Here is a 24,231-nt window from a genome sequence, read left to right as displayed (position 1 = left end):
CCTCAAATAGCCACCCAGAGGGTCAAGATCAGGTAACGGCTGCCATCCCCTGGCCACATGGAGAGGTAACCCCTGGGAAAGAAGTGATATCATCATTCATCACAGTACCCTATACACTCACAGTTGCCTTTGCAATGGTTTATTTAATGTATTTATTGTATGTGTATTGCATTTATATATTGTGGTTGACCAAGCTATCTGGAACTCCACTGCAAAATTGCTAATACAGGAATTTCCATTCCAGCCAATTTCTTTCTAAAGTACCTACTGTATTGCAGTAAGTGCTCCTGTACCAAATAGCATTTTCTTCTCCTTTCCATCTGATATACCGCAATTTAACCAATGCTGTTATTAGAATTACCACATTGTATTTGAAGACTTGGCTTTTTGCTTCATCCTTTGAATTGCTTTTACCACTTTTTGCAGAAAATTGTTCCAATTCACATACAAAAATCAAAAGAATTTTCAACTAAAGGCACCAAAACAACATTCATTAATTGTGCATATTTTGGAACAGCTCTTGTACAGTGTGCTGGAAATGCAAACAAGCATTGGCAATACCAACAGTTTTGTCTTGTGTAGCCATGGGATAGGAATTTGCAGCTATTGCTGGCACTAACTGGCCATTAAAGGTAGCAGCTTCAAAATTATGCTAGAGCTTTGTAATATAGTTGCAGTGGCTGGCAAATTACTAACACACGCTAAAACTTTTAGCTTTGCCAATGCTTGTTTTGAAAAGGTCCCTGAAGGACACACCTGCTTATAAATCAAATGGCTGAAGGCATTCTTGGTTAAGTCATTTTTATTACACTAGCAGTGCATAAAGGCCAATATTAAGCAATTAATACTCAAAAGTACTTTGAAATAACACTAGCAGGCAGATGCTCCTGCATGTTAAAGCTAGCTCAAAGAGACCACAGGTGGATGTCTTGGGTGGAGAGGGGCAGGAAATGGGTAGGAATGGACATAGGGTTTAGCATGACCACAGGCAGTAAATGGGTGGGTAAGAAACAAAACACCTACCAGAGTTGTGTCCCTACTCCTACCCCATCTCGCTCCTAGCTGTACTCCAATGCAAAACTTTGCTTATATGAGATGCTTTAGAGCCACCTAATATAATAGCCCAATCAAACTGTACTTTAAGAGACATCCTGCAGGGAGCGAGGGAGTAGGGGGTAGATAGAGGCTGGTGTCATGATAGGCAAGTGATTGGCTTAAAAAAATGTGGCCAAAAAGCAGGGATAGCTGAACACTCCTTTTTATAGCGGATGTGAAACATGAGCAAATCATTCAATTAAAGGAACTTTACAATGTACCAATAGTTATAGTAACAGGGTTTGCCCCACCCAAAAAATTAAAAACAAAAAAGGCAACCAAGATCAGAGCTCGAAGCAGCTGAACCCTGCAAGCACAGTGCTGTACGCAGGCAAGACTTAGGTTTTCTGGATCACGGGATCCCAAGTTGTTGGATTCCAGATTCACGAGCATCTAGGCAATTTCGCGCACTGTTTGCACATGAAACTTCACCCCGTCATTTCCCGCTGCCATCCGTTATGAAGGGTACCTTAACACAATGTTGAAATTACAAACTTGTGTTCATGGGTTGTAAGCTACATCACATTTGCCTAACTATCTGGCTTCAGTCCCGAAGGCTTCACCTGAACTGCCCAGGATAAATGCATATTGGCAAATATTACAAACGTGTGGTATGGTGAGCGAATATGGTTCAAATAACCAATTCTATGGGATGTATCCCACTCAGGAAGGTGCACAACCACTTTTTAGCTCACTGTACCCTTGACAGAGACGGGCCATCCACTTGCATAGCAGTCCGGTCCCTTCCACCTGGGCAGTCCAGAACCAAAATGCTAGGCAATTTTCACCTGAATGAGAGTACCATCTGCAACCCCAGTCAGGTGTTCTGGCCTTGTGGACACACAGTGAGGTGTAGCAGGGCCTCTCTAAGAAAGAGTGAGCAAGGGGTCCACTTCTGGTTACTCTTAGTAATTTAGGGTTAACTCCCAAGTTTCACAAAATTTACAAAGGTGTAGGAGCCTCTCTACTGATGGGGGAAGGGGAGGACCAAACTGATCTACAAATCAATATGTCTCGTCTTTGAAAGGTACAGTGAGTTAAAACATGGTTGTAGACGCTCCCGAGTTAGCACCTACCCAGAGAACAGGTTGTTTGGGCGTGCTCATTCTCAGTAGACCTTTGCTAATATTGTTATACTTTGCGTTAAACGCTAAATTGCTAAGGGCAATCCAGACGTGGAGCCCTTGCTCACTGTGACCCTGAGAGGCACAGCTTCACCCCACTTATTAGGCCCAACAAGGCTGAGGATTGATATTGGTACTCCTGTTCAGAGACGAATTGGCCAGCATTTTGGTGCTGGACTGCCCCTGTGGGTCGGCCCAGAATAATATGCAAATTGATATTTTGCCTCTGACTGCTGCAGTGAGCTAACAGTTTTTGTAAATCCTCTCGAGTGCGAACCAACCCAGAGAACAGGTTAGTTGACCTGGTTTGTTCCCTGTAAAGGTGCTGCTAAATACAGATTAGCTTAAATTCGGAAAAACAATTCAGTAAAGCACAGATCCACCAACCAACCTCAGCATCTGCATAGCGATGTAGAAAGAGTGTGAGGGCACCCACAAAATTGGATAGTGGAAGAGAAGGATGACTTTCTGAAAGTTGCACAACAGTTGAGGTTCATCAATTTCCATCCACTCAGATACACCAGATGTTTCTGCTTCCTGCCCCTTCACACCCAGACAGGGCCATAGCGCATAACTCACCCCATAGCTGGATCCAGGGCAATGCCTTTGGGATTGTACAGCTCCATGTCCAGCAGGGTGACACAGGTGTCGCCATTCTTGTTGCATACAAAGATCCGGTCGTCAATGTCATCCACGAAGTAGAAGTTTCCAGTCAGCCAGTCAATTGCCATCTGCTCAACATCTGGATGCATTTGGAGGGGAAGAAGACAAATGTTATCAGCCTTTGCATCCGCCAGATGTGTTTACAACAGCAAAGAGTAAGGGAAAACGTCAACGAGTGAATATGTGCATGCATCAATTCTGCTGGGGTATACATTTGAAGTTCTATGCTACTAGCCAGATATATATAAACTCACTCACCCGCTCATTTCTCAATTTGCACACAGCCCACCATTTCTTCCTCCCCAAGAGTCAACTCGCCATTAGCCAGCAATGAGGGCATGTCTTTTGGCCTAACTTCTGTATAGTCAAGTGACTGGGATGGGGGCCTGACCCAGACATGAAAGAAAAGGACTGCTTCCTCATCAGTGCCAGTCGTGCCCCAAAGGCGGGGTGGGGAGAAGGAGTAAAGAGGGACTCAGTCTCTGTCCCCCCTATTTGTGTCATGTTGCATGTACCAGATATCGGCATCACCCATGCCTTCTGCACCACACTCTGGCAACAAGCCGGTTTCTAATCTTCAGGATTATCTGTCCCAGACTCTCCACAATATATGGAACAAAGCTTTCTGAACATGGCATAGTGAATTAGCTCACCTTTCAATTCCAGACTCCCCTCATCTCCATGTTTGCAGCATAAACCCAAGGGTCCACAAAGAAAAACACTGCACAGGATAAGGGACGGGGCTAGTGAGCATTTAAAAAATCTCCTACGGCTGTGGACTAACCCCAGGTGAAACAAGGAATGTAGACTGGCCAAAGCAAGTGGGTGAAAAGGGAGAATTCCAGATTTGGGGATTCTATGGCCACTTTTTGTGGGCCCTCAAATGTTTGCTCCATCCCCCATGCCACCCATCTTTTGGTTCCTTGATCTCTTTGTTGGCCAGGGGGACTTCTCCTCATGTCCTCCTGCCATGTCCCTTTTTACCTTAGATGAGGTATATGGTGTTAGGTTGCCCAGAAGGGATCCAAACAGGTTGTAAACACAATTATAAACCTCCTTGTCCAATTTTTGGTAACGTGGGCAGAACGGCAGGCTTTTCTCTGCAAGGTCGTGGATCGTTGGTTAGTTGCAACACAGTGAAAATGATGAAAGAGACGGTCCAGTCAAAGTTATATAAAAATATCTACTTTATTATCACAACAGACAGTTCCAGCACACTACAAATACAACCCACACTATCAAGGAATACAGAGGACATAGTTTGAGAAAGGAAAGGGGATGCACACTGGATACTGAGAGGGTAGTCAGTAAAGTAATTGATCACAATGTTCAAGGATACTGTGTCTCAGCACAAAGGGAGCAATGGATTGTAAAATGTCACTAGGGTCCTCCGGAGAAGGACCAGGGGGACAGAACCACAATATACCTTGTGCTTGTAGAAGTTCTTGGTGCTCGACAGTGTTGAGCTTGTTTCAGGGCGCTTTGCAGCTTCTGGGACAGAGTTCAAGACGGAAGACAGCTGCGGATATCAAGCGGCAGGCAGTTCGGCGAGTAAGACTGGATGGAAGGCTGCAGGCTGGCCTACACAGCAGCTCGGGATCAGGAATCGTCTCAGAGCTGGTTGGCAGACCTGAAGCACTGGTCGAGGCATCTCAGATGGCGTGAGCAACTGTGGCTTGACAACAGGCAGTGGTGCAGTCGACTGCAACTCGTGGGGCTCGACTGCCTCGGAAATGTCCTTAAAAGTGGACGCTGGTTGATGCTCGTCAGTGCACTCCTCCTAGCTTCTTCTCTTGGCTCATGGCGTACTTTAAGGTGGATGGCCCAAAAGCTGAGGAGAGTGTTGCAGGCACGGGCCTTGTCCTTTCGGTTCAGAGACTCTCCGGAACTTCACACCTAGTAAGCTTGCTTGCAGAGCCTAGCAGGGCACGATGTGTGCTGGCTGGGTACCGGTTCTGGAGCTTCTAGAAGGTACTCTGGATTCAGTATCTCCCTATGTTGCCTGGGAGATGTTTAGGGGAGAGATCTTGGTTCCCTTTCGGAAATCCTGGCCTTCCTTCACTGGCAGAAGCTGTAAGGCAGACTGTACTTTCAGCCAGGGTCCAAATGAGTCCTTCTTGTTACTCCTTGCAAAGTCTTCAGATGATCTGCCCAAAAGAGGGGCTAAGCCCTCTTTTGAAGCCAAATGGGCCCCAGAGATTAGTGCAGGCTAGGCCTACCTTAATGAATCAATCCAGGGTCGCCACCAACAATCTTCTGTTATGCGGGAGGTCATAGCCAGAGTGGTTTGCAACAGGAAAGGCAAAGGGGTGACATCATGTACTACTAAGTTCCACCCATCTTCCACCCCGTTGTGGAGCAAAGTGTCACTGGTTAATTGAACTCTATGTGGCTCCTGATCAAAGTGTAGGTCTCCCTTGAAGTTATGGACGAGAACAGACTTTGCCTCCATCAAATAACATACTCGTGCTGAGCGTATTGCCCTTTGGGTATCGTGCATGTAATGGATGGGGATGCAGAATAACTCGGACACCAAATAATCGAACCATCTCAGAAAGATGGCAAAGATTGCTGTTTTATTAACTATTATCTAAAACAGGGAGTTACAGACATCAATAGACGTTCGCTCGAACTCTATGCATTTCTCATAAAAACATCCTTTCATGCAGAAAATACATCAGTCATGACATCATACTATGTGGCAAATAAGAGAAATCTACGAGGGATTGTGATGGGTTCAAGGGGTACCCATAAGTATACTTTCTATTCGGGCTGGGATTGTGATTGACCATCTATTGTCAGGTGGACAATTTAAGCCTACCACTAAAACAAGTCATCTCCAACACCATTAAGTACACGGTATATCATTGGTCTTCAAACTATAAGGCCAATCATTATACGGCCCTCTATAATCGGTTGGCACGCTTGTGCCATGTCTGGACATTCGGTTCATTTAGCAGCCCAGCGGACTTGACTTTACTCCCCACCCAATTAGCCCCTCATCTCTCATCACTCATGCCTTCTGCCATGCAGATTGTCTTTGAACTTGGCCTTGCAAAGTAGTCTCATCTCAGGGAATATTTGGGTGTGCGGGTATGCACCATCATTGCTGTAGGATTCCACGTTCAACTCTATTTCCATCCGTCTCACGTGACAGGAGACCACGATTTGGTCCATTTTGAAGCATTTAAATGTCTTAAATGAATAAAACTTGGCACGCTCAGTGTTCTTTCTTCACACCTTAACAAGGGATGATTCAGCTTCACATGTTCACTGCCTTCATGAATAATTAACCAATCTTGGCTGCCTCAGACACCAGGCCAGACAGTCTCGCCATTCGTTTCCCCGATCTCAGCTTACTCTTGCTTCAACAGTTCTTGGCCTTTCCTCTCCATGGGTCCTGGTTTACAAAAATTCATGACACTGATGCTCAGCTTCTATACAATGGCGGCTTTGCCTGCAGTCTATACACTACATATAGCCAGCTTCTATGATCATTTAATCTATTAGCCTTACAGCATCTGTACAGTTTTTGAATGGCTTCTATTTTCTGCAGTACTTTGCACACCTGCAATCTTCTTTTCGCATATGAAAGTTTACTCGATTCTTAACTTCGTGATCAGTTTCTGTAAGATCCATGCATTCTCTTCAGCCAGTATCCCCGGGGCGTCACGCTTGTTTTTTGTGATGTCACCAGCTTCTCTTTCACTCTTTCATATTCCTTAAGGCAGTTCCTCCCACAGATTATAATCCCTGATAAGGTTTTCTCAGTGGATACTCTTTCGAATTCTCGCCGTGGTATTGTCATGGTGTCAAGCATAGCTCAATCTCAGGCTTCCAACATATAGGAGGTAGGGGGGTGGCATTTCCTGCAGGGGCATGCAACTGCTCCTCGATAGTACCTTCCTGAATGGGGTTCCCCTGTGGGGATGAACACTGTAAACAGTTGTCCCAGACATAACATTCACTGCCCTTCATAATGCTGGGAAGGAACTAGGGTCTTCCCGCACCCCCAAGCGCATTAGAAATAGTAAAGACATCTTTTGACTTTTTAGGTGCTATAATGGTGGGAGGAGGGGCACTGGGAACGCTTTTTCAGGCAAATATAATCACATACACAGACATGAGCAGACACTGAAAGAAGGCAGTTATTTAAAATATAAAGCACAATTACCTATTAGCTGAATACATTTGTAAATGTCAAATCCTATGCATTTCTAAAATCTGAGCACAGTAGGAGTCAGAAACTCCCTCCCCCTCCCCGGAAAGAATACAGCCTGTGCTAAAATTGAACTACAGGCTTTGCGGTGTTCATGCTATCGCTAGCAGCATGACTTCACTGACCAGCGGTCTGTCAAGAGTCCATGCATGCTAAAATGGGATTTTACATGCTCGATGCATACAATGCAGAGTTATGAAAATGAGTAGCTTATAGGACCAGATAAAAACATGAGTGGAGTATTGATAGAACGAATGAAAATGAGTTGGAGAAATGTTTATTTCTTCCTGGGGCTAAGCCTCAGGGTTTGTAAAAGTCTGCAGGGCTGCAGTGCGTTTCTATGTAAGGTAGCAAAATGTAAAGTAGCATGTCCTGACAGAAATCGCTGACAATGAAGAAAGTAAGATTTTGGAGCATCCCTTGTATGGAAGCAGCACTGTTTGGGATGGAGCTATGCGCCGGATCTAGTGACAACTTCAGCAAGCCAGGAGTATATAAACCCCTGCCTGGCATCACTGTGGCAGGAGAAAGGAATGGAAGAGGGACAGGAGAAGACTGCTCAGGGATCAGAGTTCTTTGCTACCATCCTCATGTTCTGCAAGATTAAATGTGTTATCCTTATAAGATAGACTCTTGGCCTTACTTCCCTAGAGGGGTGCATTTACTCTTGACACCCTTACAATTAGGGATACCCTTCTAATCAGAGACACCCTTACAATACTAAGGGGCGGGAGCTGACTTCAAGTTTACAAAGATGCATATGAAAAGGGTGTTGGGTATCCTGTCCTTTGTCAGTCTTGCAACCAGGCCTTGCGCAGGCCTGCTTCAATGAACTTATCAGTATACACTTCCAGCAGCAGGCAGACAAAGGATAGGGCGGATCCATGGAACCTTTGATATTTAATTAGGCTGGCCATGGCAGGAGGAAGGGGTTGCCCTCCTCCTCTTGCTGCTTTCATGTACTCCTGGCGGTCACATTCCAACTGAACATGGCAGGAGAACTGCACCTGTAGGCTGCATCCACCCAGAGTACATGTGACTGTGTGTTTGTTGTGCAGCGAGCTTGAGAAAGTGTGTGCAGATTAGCCCCACACATTCTCCGCGATTGATCTTCCATCATTCAGTTTCTTAGAAAATATCAAAAAAGCCCAGGCCAGCACACGCTTACTGCGCGGATGGTCGAATTCCTCACAAAGACATTGCACTAAGTTGTGCAGGCTACTTGGTACTAAACTACTTGTTGAGTTGTTTAGTGTCATTGTTCTCCCCACCCCTGTTATTTTATGTTGGGCCCTGGCCCTTGCCAAATGACCACATATAGACGTTGGGGTTAGGATAGTCCTTGTATAGGCATTTCTGTTTTTAAAATTGTACTTATAAATTGTTTAATGTTGTTTATTATCCCCTAAAATACTTATCGGACCCGATAGTTTTATATGTGTGACTTTATTAATGTATATATTTTTCAGTTTATCAGTGTGGTGTATTTTTTAGATGTGTGTGTGGCCTATTGTACCTTTGGCAACCTACTTACTACCCCTACGGTTCCTCGCTCTGACCACGCTACCCACATATAAGAAATCTGGTTTCCCTTACATGACCGGCGTTTTAGCATTCCCCCTGGAATTAGCTGTTGTAGCATCCTCAGAGGGTGGTACAAAAACTGCCTTAATAGTGAGCAAGGGAGCAAATGAGGAGGGCGGACAAGGACAGCAACAAGGAAGGGGGGGGGGACTATGATGGGGGTCTTGGGGGGAGAAGGGAAGCAAAGGGTATAAAACCCCTTCAAGAATCAGACAGGATAAGAGGTGTTCCAGCAAGGCCAAGTGGAGCAGAGGCAGACGAAGAGACCAAGCAGAGGAAGGGGACTGGAACAGTGATTCAGAGAAAGTGGCAGTAAATAAATAAAATAATATAAATATAAAAAGTGCGTGTTAAGGGGAGGTGCTGGTTATGAGTGGTACCTGATTGAAAGAGTGGCTGTGAGTGAGGGTATGCTGGAGCATGTGTAGGATCTTGGGGAAAGTGTAGCAGGAAAGGTGGGTGAGGGGAAACTAGAAATGAGAGGCAAGTAGAGAAAGGGGGCACTGGAGAGAGGGAAGAGTGAAAAAGGAGTACTAAAGAAAGGGAGTGGATTGAAAGAACGTCAGGGAGAGGAATCTGAGGGAATGAAAGACCAGGGCGACAGGAACTGCGCAATTGGAAGGACACCAGAGCATTAAGAAATCTACTCGCACCCTATCCTGGGAAAGGTAAAAAACAGATATCACCTAGAAAATCCTCAGAGGGAGACAGGCCCTCACTGCAGTGAGATCATTGTAGAATTGTTACTTGCCGTTAGTAATGGTAATTGGTTATTTATAATGTGCTTAATACCCAGAGGTTTCCATGCACGGAGCCAGGGAATCAAACCTGTGTTGCCCCATGTCGTCTTGCTTCCAAGGAGAGCACATTGCCCCTGAGATATCCTCCTAGCCCAAGTATACAGTCAAGGGCATGGGGGTTGCCTGGGTTAGGGAGGTCAAACACCCAAGAGAGAGAGGCAGCCCTTAGTGTGCTACAGTTCATCCCGCTACCCACATACCATTGTATTTTCAGTACTTGGAGCAAAAAAACCTTCAAACTATCTCTGGAGTTTGGGTATTCTTAAGGCCATCTGCGACACAACTGGCTGTAGTAGACTGCTGTGGAACAAAAGTCTCCAAAAGATGTGAAAAATTGAAAAGGCACAAGGCTGCTATGGAGCCTCCCATAGAAAGGGTCGTTCTGGCTACAAGTATGCGAGCCTCCCTGCAAAGGCAGTCTGTCCGACTTTAATTGGAGTGAACACTTCGCACCGGCTGATGTGGAAAGAGCCTTTGAATAATTGGCTTGAGAATTTGTGTTGCTATTTGTCCACCCTATAGACGTTTGTTGTCCTTCGCGTAGGGCGCGTGTCTGGCTGGCTGAAGCCTGGCCGATGCTCTTTGTAGAGGTATTAAGAAACTAAAACAAATCAAAAATGCTAGTAGACACATCAAGAGGGCTGGGACGTCTGGAGCCACCAAAGAACAACTCAAGAGCCAGTTAGGGGCTCTTACTGTCCAGTGGGGAACCAGATCTCAGAGAGCAACACAACATGCTCAGTCCATGGGCTCACTCTTCTGCGGAGTGTAGAAATAAAGACAAACAAGTCAGCTCTATGCAACATGAAGTCAATATCAATATGCAGGGCCCGGGAAACGCGCGCATACCCGTGAATCAATTTAGCAAAATTCTGGACTCCTCTGGTTAGAGTGAAGAGGGAGAGGAAAGGCCTTTCTGCTTATATCTGTGGAGTGTGTGTGTGTGTGTGTGTGGGTGGGTGGGTGGTGTGTGCGTGTGGTGTGTGTGTGTGTGCGTGTGGTGTGTGTGCGTGTGGTGTGTGTGTGCGTGTGGTGTGTGTGTGCGTGTGTGCGGGTGGTGTGTGTGTGGTGTGTGTGTGTGTGTGTGTGTGTGTGGGTGGGTGGTGTGTGGTGTGTGTATGGGGGAGGTGTTGGGGTGGGGGGGCGCGGCGCAGTGCCAAAACAGAAGGCAATCGTTTGGGGTTCCAGACTGAAGCCCACTTAGAATGTTGGACCTCAAGTAATGAATACGGGAATGTAATGAGTTGGATGTTCTATGCATGTGGGTGGGGTCTCTGCGAATACATTGGCAGAGCAGTATTGTGGTGCATGCCAAGAGTAGTGTGCAAAATGTTCACACGTGGATGGATTTTGCCTGCCACGTATGTCCTTCGCAAGTCGTGGCAACGAATAAAACGTAAAGGGTTGTCCATACTGGCAAACAAAGATGTTGGCAATGTTTGAACACTATCGCGTCGAACCGAGCCACACCCCAGCAGGCTTCATTTCCAATTAAAAAAGAACTTCATAAATCAAAAAACCCAATGATTCAGAGTGAGCATACCCTGCCTTGAACTTTTAAACTCAAAAACAAATGCTTGCGAAATTCGCTAACATGACTAAACCTAAACGCCAAAGGTCCACTTTTGATTTCGCAACAGTTGGGCTCCAAAATGTCTACCGCCAACTCTAAAAAATAGAATAGAGCCCCTGCCGCGTCTTTACTTGTGTTTGTGTTATAGACTCAAAAAATACAGCAGAGAAAAGCAAATATTGAAAAAGCAAAGATTGAAAAAGCACCCCCCACCTCGAGTGGTAAACAAAGCATGCTGGAAGCAAAACAAAAGAAGTCCGGTCGATGAGCAGTCCCACTAGTTTGTCCCAGATATAAACACATACACGTATTTGAACGATCAGTCTTTTTCCAGCCCTAATTACTAAATCAATCGTTTATTCTTCTTCTGGGCATACATCCATACAGTTATTGCAGCGTAGATGTTTCCAGTAGTTTTTATCATCTTTAGTTTGAGCTATTCGATGGCGCTTGTGCCACCCATTAACTGACACCATTGCTTAGAGCACAGATAGGAAGAAATGGCATATAAGGATTTACACACAGCTTGTAGGTGTTGGACTATTTGCCCGCACCCACTGACTGCCCATGGCCATGTTAATACCTATGGCCGTTCCCACCCAGTTCCTGCCCCCTCACAATCCAGAAGACCTCATGGGAACTCGGGGCACACTTTAATCGAGCCTTGTTAAACCTTGCACTCGAAGTGCCTGCCATTGTTTTTTCAAAGCAGTCTTGAGAGTTAATTATTTAATTGGAGCTGTAAATACACTACTGGTGTAATACAAAGGTCTTAACCAGGTCGGCCTTCAACAATTCAATTCATAAGCACTCCACGTGTCCTTCACCAAAATCCTGCCAAAAACAAACATTGGCAAAGTCAACAGTTTTTGCTTGTGTGTAAGTAGCACGCATTTGCCAGGCACTGCTCTTAGATGCTAAAGTACTCACACCATTTCGCACCTGCTACCCATCAATGGCCAGTTAATACACTACAACTGTGCCTGGCAAATGCCTTTCCCATGCCTCCGCAAAATCCTAAATGTGGGCATTGCCAATGGTTTTTTTTCTTTTTTCTAGTGTATATTTTCTCTGTCCTTCATTTACCTTTTACAGCAGCTGGATTCATCATGCAAGCTTTACTATTATCGACCTTGGTGGGCTGTGTAAATGTCGGCTTTTTCGTACACCCGGTGGTAAAGAAATCAGACATTTTAGCTTCAGATTGTCTTTGTTTTGACTTCTCTTGTCACAGGCTAACAACGAGACCAAGATAATTATTCCCGCTGATAAAACACAAAGCAGGACCAGTGGGAGTGAACTGCTTCTGTACTGGGCACAGCAGAACGCCCACATCGGATTATATGTAACTAACAGCCATGTGCTGGATTTAGGGCAGCTTGTGCATACCCTCATTCCCATAGGGGTCGCGATTGGGCACATGAAGGCGTGGTCATCCCTGGGCACACGATGAAGCACCCTCTGGCGATGGCCTAGTAAAATGGTCCTCTGATGCAGGCAAGTAGGTGTTCGTCACTTATCGACAAAGGGATGGGCTCCAATGCACACTCCTGGACCATGTGGCAGGCAGGAGACTCTGAACCCTGCCTGCGCTGTTCCACTGCCACCATTTTATTAGAGGTAGACGTTTATTTAGCCTGCAAACACTGCTGGATTTTCCCGGATCTGGGATCTGGCCAAAACTGTCTCTGGGTCTCGGATCTGAGAAATCCATTTGCACCCTTCATGCGTTTGCGTTTTCTGCTTAAACGTTGCATAGACGGGATTCGAACCTGTGATGTTAGGACCAGGGGTCGAGAGACAACTATATTAACACTTTAACGCCTAGTCAGGAAACCTGTGAAATTGCTCGTTAGAATAGTGCTCTGCTGAAAATATTTAACTGCAGTCTTTTTAAAAGGTGTGCACCATTTAAACTTTGCTTGCAGCATTATAGGGTATTAAACGCTGCTTGGATTATTTTCAAGGGGTTCATGAATAATCTCTCCTGGAAGGGTGGGGGGTTCAGAACCCCTGCCTCATTCCCCACTCTCCTCCCATTCCCCCCCACCCCTCATCACTGGTGGGATACCCCAGTAAATAATTTCCATATCCAGCACTGCCTGCAAATACAGCATTTTAGAAGCCAGTTCAATAAGGGCTTGTCCTCTTAAATGCACTTCTGCCTGTAAGGGTATCGAAGAAGGAAGCTGGCACAAAGGTGACATGCTGGTGGTTATAGACCTATTTGTTCATTAAAAAGGCCCTCACTATCCCCATCTTCCAAGAGAGTCAGTTGAAACAAACTCCACTGTCCTGTGTCACAACCTTCTTCTACCCCTCACACTACAACTAAGGATAGTCTAACAGAAAGCTACTTCTGCAGGAGAAGGTCTCCCCTTTTCTGGATACTCAGTGTTCAAAAGAAAGTTCTCTCGCAACAAAAGTGCCAGGGGAAACGACTCCCTTCCCCTGTTTTACGGGTTTCACACAGCCTTTATACAATTCCACATCTAGGAGAATGGCTGCCGTCTCATGGTGTAGATCTATACAGTTTTCCATAAAACCAGGATGAAGGACTCCCTTCCCCGGGTGTGTTTAGCACAATTCCCAGTTCAGGACCAGGACTCCTCCTTTTTCCTGGTATTTCTTGGCACAGTTCACAACAAGGCCAGGGAGAGTGACTCCCTTCCACTGGTGTCTTAAGAGTATGTTCCAAGAGTTGTAGCCACCTTCTCCAAGAGAAGGACTCCCTTCTCCTGGTGTCTAAAATGTTCTTTCACAATCATCAGGTTGATTCACACCTTGCCACTCTTTTTTGGTGTTAGCATTGGCCCAAGGTTTTCTTTGTTGATCACTGGGCTAGTGCCGCCACTGAGACGAGGAAGTTCTCCTTGCTTGCTCAGTTCTCTTTTGGTGGGGTCCCAGACCCTTCTCTGGTGGTCAACAGTCTTACCGCCACTGACGAGGAAGCTTTCCTTGGATGCTTGGTTTCCAATAGTTGGGGCTTATTGTAGCCACTGTGATGAGGAAGCACTCCTCGGATACTGGGTTTGGACTGGTTAGGGTCTTCGACCATCTCTGATGGCCTGTAGGCTTATTGTCTCCACTGAGATGAGGAAACTCTCCTCGCATGCTTGGTTTGTACTGGTTAAGGTCTCAGACCAGTCTCTGGTGGTGAGTGGGCTTATTGCCACCACTGCGACGAGGAAGCTCTCCTTGGATGCTTGGTTTGTACTGGTTAGGGTCTCTGGCCCATATATCTTCCACCCCCATGATCTCAAAGGGTCTCTCGAACCTCCAGTTACCTCATGAGGCATTTCGGCACGCCGCCAGGACTTCCTGGGACTGGGGTTCTTCTCCGATACACCAGGCTTCTCTCTCTGGTTTCCACAGCACTGCAGCTGCTCCATTCTCTAGTAAGCTGCTCAGCACTTCTCTCCTGCTTCGCCTTCAGGTCTGCTTCAGCTGGACCCTCAGAGAACTTCTGGTTTCGCCAGCGTCCTCTGCTCTTCTCAAACTCTGGTCTGCCCACAGTGTTTGAAACTCCTGCTCGTTTCCCCACCTGTTGCCTCTCCCCGCTGGGTTTGGCAGGTTTGTTAGTCCATCGTCTATACTTCTACAATGTTGCGGGTCCCGCCCTAAAGGATTGTAAATGGCCTAGGTTTCTGTTGCTTACTTAATCCTCATGCCGCCTCTGGGCCACCTCGTACCAGTAGTAGCACAGTCAATTACCTTTATGTCTCCTGTGCTCTTCTTCGTCCAAGTACTTTTGTCTTTGTCCTTATCGCCTATGTTACAAAAAAACATAGGTTTATTTTCAATAAAAGGGTTCTGAACAGTGGGGAGGGCTATGGAATGTTGGGGAGTGACAATACTTCATGAGCTGTACCCAAGGTGATCGTCCCTGTCCCTAGATGGGTGAGTGCTTCCCCAAGAGATACTCCAGCATTAAACCACGCCTGGGGATCGGGGGGGGGCTATTGGTAGCAGCTATGCCCCCCTAGCCTCGTGGGAAAGGGCTCCCGCTTGGGAAGAAGTGACACATTGTGAATAGTCACATACCACAGGGAGTAAAAAAGCAGGCCTCTATGCATCCACCCAAGCAGGCTGTAGAAATCTATGTACAATACTTTACAGGAACAGTCAGAACAGCACAAACTTTGTTCTACCTACACACAGGTTCCATTTGGCAGAGGCGTTGCCAAAGGGGTGGGCTAAGGGGGTTATATCCCCTGGTCTTTTGGTTGTAGCCCCGGATAGAATCTCAGGAGCTACAACCAAAAGGCTAGCTAGCCCCAATCCCGACAGTCCCGACATTAGCATAGCCACAGATCTTTTCCAGACCTAGCAACACCCCTGCCATTTGGGAATACCAGACAGGTACGTAGTGGGTCAAACCCTTTGTTTAGCACGCACACAAAAGTGCCCACCTTCTCCTAGAAGAACGATACATCGTTGGACTTTCTATGGGAAAATAAAGTCATATTGAATCAAAGTGAGTAGGAGACCAGACAAAGGCCATTTTCTTTATTGGTCTCTTTTAGGTGATGTTTTCCTCAACAAAACAAGCTGATGTTCTATAACAAAGGAGCATACTAAATAAAACATTAACCTGTGCTCTAGCACCTCGAAGCGTCTCTTGTGCTAAATGGAATTATACAAAGATCACCGACCAAATAACCAGACAGACTCAACGAATATGGCAACAAACTACTTTATTCTCAGTTTATAGAGTAGGGAGACCTGAACCATCGGACTGATGCAAGCACACTCACATAGTAGCTTCATTACATACAGGTCTTACACCCCAATATGCGTCATCTATAACATCATACTAAGTGGCAAAATACAAACCCTATCAAGGGAAGGAATTGGTTAAATGAATATATCTACTTATAGAACATATAAGGATGAGTACATCATTGGCTACCCCTTATCTGAAGGGCACACCTTCAACTACCTCCAAATACATATAGTATGGATTATAATGGACAAACTGTCAGTGGATTAGTCAATGCAACATTTTATGTTAGGTTGTCCCTCAAATCAATTGATCGGTTGGCATTCCCACCCTACCTTGGACTTTCGACTCTTAAGCAGCACGTCAGTGAAATGAAACTTTGATATTTGATTCCCGTCAAACTACTCCGTTTTCCCCAATACATCCATCACCTATCATCGGTCGACTATAAGCCAAAGTATTGTAGTTGACCTGGTTGACTGCTCACTGTCCTGGAACATTTAATTGAGTGTAACCACACCACTATCTTTGTCTGAGACTTAATAGCCCTTGTCCTCCTCTTGAAAATCACGTGTTAGCAGACCACAAATGTATCCATTTCAACCTTCTATTTTCTCCCATTTGATTTAATTATGCTAGGTGCACTTGCTCCTCTTGGCCCCTAGAAACTTGTTCACTCTCTCACATGAACTTTCTACTTAATTGACCAACAGTTGGCTCTTGCAGATGTTTTCTTCTTCAATCTAGGAGTAATGACCCACATTCAGAGCTTATCCATGAAATTCGCTTTGTGCCCTGTCCTTATTCCTTAAAATAGCATTGTCCATTCTGGCCCAACCTTGACTCATCATCGGCTCTGCACACGGAGCGGTTCTCTGCGTCTCCTGAACCTACAGCCTTAGTCTGTTTGAGGTAGTTTGGTTGAATTTGACACAAGTTGGTTGTCCATTTTCCCCATCATGACCACCCTAGCCATGTTATATATACACACCTTTGTAGCAAGCCTCTATAGGTTTCCTTTCTACCTTGCGTTACTGCGTATTTACATTTATTGATCAATCAGTAACTTCTTTCCAGTCCCAATTACTTCAATCTTTAGAAACATGCTTCTCTTAGTGCTTCAGTTACGTTGTTGCTCAACGTAGGTTCATATATCTTCTTTATGACATCACTCTTCCCTCATCAGATTTCAACCAATACTCCATGGTGTCCATAGGTGCGTGATGGCATCCTTCTATGCGCCATCCTTGCACTGGCTCAACGCGAGGGAACATTCTGAATGGCTGAGTGCATAGCATCTCTCATACACTGTGTGGTATGGGAACACCACAGGGGGTCCCATTTACTGCTCTTCTCGGACTATTCCAGTATGACGGTGGTGAGGGGTGGGAACTCGTAAGGCACTCTGGAAGATTGTTCAGATGCCGTCAATTGGAATCTTGACCAGCTGCACAGCTATTCCTGTGCAGCTATTTTGCAAGAAGGCTGGCCCAGCCAAGTCATTCCAGTGAGCACATTCCTTAGTCTCATACAGGTAGAAGGAAAGGCAGTGCCATAGTGCCCAGGCAGAACTTTGCCATCAGGAAAGATTTTTGAAGGTTACAGCAGGACATCCTCACATCCAGATTTACCTGGGTTCCAGAGCAGGCATCTCAGTATGTGAATTATGTGCACTCTTGCTGTTTGGGTAATCGCAGCTGTGTTGCTTTTGTATTTTGTTGCCATTGATGCACCTCTTTGGAAGCGTCATGCTTAGCACATCGTGGTAGTAGAGGTTTGGTTTGGCTATTGTGTGGTGCGGCAGGATCAGGGATTTCAGCCTTCTTGGTCCCTCCCCAGCTAGGGTAGCCAGGGCTATGCCAGAGCCAGATTTATGGGTAGCGAAGGCCGTGTTACAGTCCTACTTACCCCAAAGCTGGTGTAAGTGAGCTCAGGAGGACAACCGTCCCTGGCTCTGGAGAAGGCTTGGAGTTACGCAAGGGTTTTGATGCCACTTTCCCTATCCCAGTGCCTATCAGCCTAAGTCCTGGTCAGATCTCCCTTATTTTTTTAGGCGACTCCCCGGAGGAACAGTGAACAGGATGACTAGGTATATCCACACAAACTTTAGCTGCAGGTATGCACCAGACCTTTCATTCCTAGAATGGATGAAGGCTCCAAGGAAGTAGCCCAGTCCAGAGAAAAAGTTAAAGTACCAGAATCCACCTGGGTCCGACCGACAAGATCCAGCCCAGAACTAAAGGAAAAGTGGTTACTCTGGTATAAATGAACAATCCCCCAGCATTCAGGAGCCAAATGGAAGATCCAACACCAAGCGCAAATGCTAAACCCACTGCAGAGGAGTTGTTGCGCAGGAGCATAACTGGAACCAGCAAGAGGCTACAGAATAAATGCGGAGACCAGGGAGCACTCCCCCAAACCCTTTTAAAACCAGGGCTTACCCTGTACAGGAGGGCAGAAGAGGACACACTATGAAAGAAACCACATGGCAGGCTGGACAAAATGGGAGGCTGGAAAGAGGGTGAGGGGCTGGTTATGTAGCCTTCAAGGTAAAATTCCAGCCTACAAGGGGTTGTGATAGGGGGTTTTGGGGATTGGTGGAGCTAGAAATAGATCAAAAAAGAGATTGGCCCAGGAAAGCAGCTGACACGAGTACCCAATGTGAGGCTAGAAAATATTCGAGACACGATGGGGAGGGCTATAAAAAGCCAAGAGCCAGTTGGAAGTAAAAGGAGTTCAGATGAGGCGGGAGGGGAAGGAGGAAGAGTCCAGAGGAGTGTGCGGCCAAGGGGAGGGACTTGGGAGGAGAAAGTGGTGCCAATTTTGGTGTATGCTTGAATGAGATTGAGTGAAACCAAAGTGAAATCAGGAGTGGTAGGAAGGAGTGAAGATTTAAGTTGGTGGAGTAAGGAGAGAGTGGGGAGTAGAGAGGGGGAGTGCGAGACATATCCGGAGAGAGTAAGGAGAGGAAGCTAAAGCCGGCTATAAGAAGACGGGCGATCAGACTTCCCGGGCTTAGAAACCTTGGGAATTCCCAGAGGCTCCCCTAGACTAGGTCCAGTTTGGACAGCAAGGCTAGCCTGGCTGTAGTGAACTCATTATGTCAAGACCTTTGAGAGTAGGGAGCATGGATTAGTAAGACATGAGCCCCCTTCAAGGTTGTGGGAAAGCATACAGCGACCGCCCATAGGACTGGGAGCTCAATTGCGTTTCTTTGTATCGTGTTCTATATAGAAAATGTATTACTTATTGGGAACCTTGCCACCGTGAAAAATGATGGTCAAATGGCTTTCAGAATACTACGGCTAAATGTAAAATAAAAAAAAAACGCTTTGCATTGTAGTAATATTTTATTCAAGCATTTGTCATGGGGTCACCACACTTCAACACACTGGATGATGGACTACTCAATTTCTGTGACGTCTAATCTCCATCGACCTCCGACCCCTTGGATTTTGCCACATACACCATAGGGCTCGCGTACATGCAATGGACTCCCGCGCGGCTGGATTGCCTTCTCCAGAAGGACAGCCGCCTTTCAAATTAAGACCGGGACTGCTGCATGTAGGACAAAGATGGCCCTTCCCATTTGGTTTAGAACACAGCCCCGTTGAGGTTGCAGAGGCTGAATTATTGGGGTGTCTACATTTAGTGCAGTTTAAACTTTGCAGCTTCAACGTTCAATGCCTCAACCCCAAGAACGAAATGTGCAAGTCTCAGGGCATGAGTCCTGCACGAAATATCAGATGGCCGCAGCCTTTGGGACTTAATCACAAAATACAAGATCCAGATGAAGCTTGCATTGCAAAAGAACCGGAAGCTGCACACGTGCATGCCAGAAAGCCTTTCACTCCAAGATTCCAGCTATTCCACCAGGAAACGGACCAGTTTCTGGGAAATGCTTGTACTGGAACGCATCCCTGGAGCCGCCTCAGACGCATCGTCAGCAGAGTTGGAATTCTACTGGTTAGGAAGGGCGACTGGTGATCCAACACGAGCAGCCTCCATGCAGACGCGTGCCTGGATTCAGAGGGGCAAACTTGCTGTCAGGTGCGGTTTCCAGCTTGCTATGCCCGGTTGCCACCATTGGCAGTGTGGCTCATATTATGTAAAAGCCTGACATAGTAAAAATATCTACTTGTGCCTCCTCCACACCATGCAGCAATCCCAGATCACTCCTGCACTGGAACAGGATACTAGCCTACCTCCCAACAGGAAACAGGTCTTGGTGGGCCAGGGGCGTAGACAGGGTAGGGCCTGAGCAGCGCTGTGTGGGTGTTTACAGATGTTAATGTCTATCCCGTGGGCCTAACTGTATTAGATTCAACCAGGCCTCACTTGTTAGACAATCCTGGCTACGCCTCTGTGGTTGGCCAATGTCTTCAATGGAAGCAGCTTGCAAACTGTGGGTGCCATACTTAACACGGCTCATGCCTTGCCACTGTTTTGTTTCCAGACCTTCCATCAGGAAGCCTTGCCCAGCCCATGAGTGGCTCACACCGTCCTGGCGACACTCAGCCTTGCCAGCCTGCTGCTACTTTAAGTTCCAGTTGCATCCCGATTGGCCTCTGTTACAAAGCACTGCCGCTTTAAGACGCAGCCAGGCAATAGGTCACGTGACGTTTAAGGAGGGAGGAGACAGGAGTTTCAGTTCGTGTTATGCAATTGAATAAAGAAGACGTAGTTATAAAGCTGTAGTGCGTCCTTTGTAAACAGGCCTCAATGGCCAACAACTGGCTACGAGGTACTTCCGTCACGCACCAGCACCTTCCTCCCGATTACGTCGGTGATCTCGCTGTGCAGCAGCCCATTCCCGGGCCCCGCTTCCTCCTCCTCCTACTGCGACCCGAAGCTGTGTGGAATCCCCACTGGACGGCGTGCAACATGATCCCGGGCCCCACCCTCCCGGACGGCGTGCAACATGATCCCAGGCCCCACCCTCCCGGCACCTCCTGCCTACACAGAAGCTGCAGATAGCATGGACGGCGCGCAGAGGTCCACACGGCGTCCGCAAAGGACTATTAAGAAACCATCAAGACTGGTTGAAGAATGTTGAATAAATGTTGAGTGCAAGCAAGGACATTTGTCCAGGGGTGTTGTTACAAAGCACTGCCGCTTTAAGATGCAGCCCAGGAAATAGGTAATGTGAACACTTGACTTGTAAGGAGGGAGGGAGGAGATGGGAGTTTCAGTTTGTGTTATGCAATTGAATAAAGAAGACGTAGTTATAAAGCTGGTGTGCATCCTTCTTTGTAAACAGGCCTCAACGGCCAACAGCCTCTCTGTAGTCACGTGCTGCTCTGCATGTAGCCTGCTCGCGGCTCCTCCCCTTCAGCTGAATCTCTCCATCATATGTTTGCAGTGCCGGGCCGAAGGCAGCCAACTGTAAAAGTTTCTCACAGCAGTTACTAACTTACTCCCATTGAATATGTGTGCTTAGTTTACTTTCTTTATTTGTACCGCGCGCCGGACCCTGGGGTAACCGGGCGCCAGAGACTTAGAGACAGTTACAACATGGCAAAGTATATAATACAGACTGAAATAAGATTAGAGTGTGTAGGACCAGGTTACAAGATGGTCGACAAGGACATGCGGAGATGAGGTGCATTAAGCAGAATTTTTGTTGGCAAGCCATGTTTTAGTATTGGCTCTAAAATTCCAGAAAGAGGGTTCTGCTCTAAGAGTTAGAGGTATAGCGTTCCATAGTTTGGCAGCTAGGACTGGGAAGCTGGCGCCACCTGCTTTTTTTTTTAGGGAGAATTCGAGAATGGAGAGGCAATGTGAGTATGGCATTCTCGTTGGTCTAGTAGATGTGTGGTTGTGGAACTTGTCTGCCAGGTATTGGGTGAGTCATTGGAGCAGCATTTATGGATGACGACAAGGGATCTGAGCGGGATTCTGTCTCGTACCGGGAGCCAGTGAGCGTCTTGCCTGAAGCTGTAGATGTAGATGTGAGCGTGTCGAGGGATACTAAGGGCGGCTCTGAGGGCATTATTTTGAAGCACCTGTAGTTTGTTCAGGTTGTGTTCTGATGTGCCAAGAAAGAGTGTGTTACAGTAGTCAATTTTTGAGAGCACTAGCGCTCTGGCTAGTATAATGCAGCTGGAGGGAGATAGGAAGGGTTTGCAGGCGTTGATAAGCTTATTTGTATAAGCTGTGGATGAGGCTGTGGCATTCACCTGTTTTTTGAGCGAGCGAGTAGTCTAGATAAACCCCAAGGATTTTAATTTCTTTGGCTACTGTGATTAGGTTACCGTCTATGTTGATGGACGCGTAACGGGGGTCTAGTTTGTTTAGCCGTGGTTGGGAGCCGACGAGACGGAGCTCAGTTTTCTCGTCATTGAGGCATAGACCGTGCTCTGCCATCCAGGCTTGGATTTCCAAATATAGGTTGTTGATGTTGGTGGAGTCCTCATCATAGCACCCTGATAGGGTGATGAGAACCTGGGAATCGTCAGCATAGTTCTAGGACTAAACCCTATTCTAACCGGCGCTCGAAGCAGTCTGTGTGGTGGTGGCCATTGTAAAATACCCTGGGGGCTGTTCCTGGACAGCAAAGGGTTAATGTTCATCATTCTCTGCCTGGTTGAGTAGTAACATCATTCCATTCTTCAGCCTGTCAGTGCTGCAGTGACACATTGTTCATATTGGGGGGGAGGGTGACGGGAAGGGGGGGGAACTTGCACCTTTGTTATTGTGCATTTGGTAAGACATATACCTTGGACAGTGCTGAGAGCCAATGCAAAATGGGTGTTCTGACAGTGGGGGCTGGGAGAGGGGCTCTTTGGAGTTGGTGACTGGGGGCAGAGGCAATCACATCTCCTTTCTGTATAAGCTGGAGGTTACAACAAAGAATGTCGCGTACAATAATGTTATGGCTTTCTGTTGACCGAATAGCCTACACAGAGGTGGACAACCTTCCTGTAAACTGCCTGGCATAGCCTGTGGCAGTCTTGGCATAGCAGCAGAGCGATGTCCAACAGGATACATTTTACTGGGTTGGGGCAATATCTTGGAAACCCCAGGGTCCGACATGAGGTAAGGTTAGAGGACAGATTCTAAGGGGCGAGAGTCAAGTTGGCAGCATATAATGTGCTTTTATGTGTATTCCTGTGGCCCACATAGATTCCCAGGAGTAGATTCATCAGTGAGGCACGATACTAGAGCGTGTACCCAAGTGCCCCACCGCGCCCCCAGAAAGCACCATACGAATGCCACAGCATGAGTGTAGTAGCAGTGCAGAAAAAAGGGGTTTGCTATGTAGCCACTACACTGGCACCTCTGCATGGATGCCCCAGCAGGGATCACAAAGGAGACCTGTATCCGCCCATAGGTTTATTCAGTGCCCTGGGGTGCTACTTGGCTGCTTTAGGGTACTCCCAGCCCCCTTCCAGACACCTGCTTCACGAGGATCCATAATACTCAATTGCCCATATCCACTTTTCCAGTGACCTTACAGAGGTTATATCCATAAAGGGATGTCACTGGATGGTCCAAGCCCATGCGTCACTTGCATTCTTTTATGTGAGCCTGCATCTTTACAGAGGAATTGGTTTTCAGCCATAAGGTGGCGTCTTGTGTCTACTGGGCGTGTTAACTTTGTAAAAGTCGTTTTCCTTGCTGGCAGCCCCTCCCCTGTATGCTCAGTAGCTGTAGGCACTTTTAGAAACAGTAGGTTTGTGAAACCATTGTCGGGCCAGCAGGCTAAATAAACTATGTATCGGCACATGGGTTAATGGGGGTGCACGACATTGCTGGGCAGAGGGCAGCAGAAAGCCCGAGTAAATCACTGATGTGTACCCAGTACGTGCAGGAACTGAGGCTGGACATGCGGTTCCTAGTATGCAGGAAACTAGCCTCCAGGCGGCCTACGCATGCCGACCTTTTTGTGCAGAATTCTCGTCGTGCTGCTGCTCCGTCTCTTGTTGGGGGTCTTTTCTCAGCTCCGAAAATAAAGATGGCTTCATTCAGTGAAGCTCTTGCTGCTGTTTGTACAGAGCCTGATGTGTGCACATGGCCGTGGGAACCGGAAGGGACAGGAAAGTCCACACATCCGTGTGTGGGTGGGTTGGCAGAGACAGGGGGAGACACAGTCATGTGTCCACCATGTTGGAGATGCAGACAGACACCCTGGGGATATTATGGATGTTTGTTTATGCCCTATCACAGCATGCCAGGGTTGGGTAGCCAGTCTGCTTTAGGCTTCTACACAGTGGACAAAGTGTACGAGAATAAGTAGTGGAACTATGTTTCCCTGCTGGCCTCCCCTGCTTCCCCCTTACCTCATCACCACGGCCCTCCCACGCCCAATACACACCTCCAAACGCATGCCCCTGCGGTTTAAGGGAATGTTTCCCTGCTGGCCTCCCCTGCTTCCCCCTTACCTCATCACCACGGCCCTCCCACGCCCAATACACACCTCCAAACGCATGTCCCTGCTGTTTAAGGGA

The 24,231-nt window shown here is 46.9% G+C and overlaps 1 protein-coding gene across 2 annotated transcripts in view; it reads right to left on the bottom strand.

Moving 5' to 3' along the window:
- LRP1 (LDL receptor related protein 1) overlaps window positions 1-24,231 on the bottom strand; it is a 1,300,039-nt gene that overhangs the window by 875,354 nt on the left and 400,454 nt on the right. For both annotated transcript variants that reach the window (XM_069653565.1, XM_069653566.1), the window contains exon 7: window positions 2,799-2,961. In XM_069653565.1, coding sequence (XP_069509666.1) covers window positions 2,799-2,961 — 163 coding nt within the window. The remainder of the gene's footprint in view (window positions 1-2,798; window positions 2,962-24,231) is intronic.

This window comes from Ambystoma mexicanum, chromosome 3q, assembly GCF_040938575.1.
Source record: "Ambystoma mexicanum isolate Mex_15411 chromosome 3q, UKY_AmexF1_1, whole genome shotgun sequence".
Classification (NCBI taxonomy): Eukaryota; Metazoa; Chordata; class Amphibia; order Caudata; family Ambystomatidae; genus Ambystoma; species Ambystoma mexicanum.
This window is presented reverse-complemented; position numbering and strand designations above follow the sequence as displayed.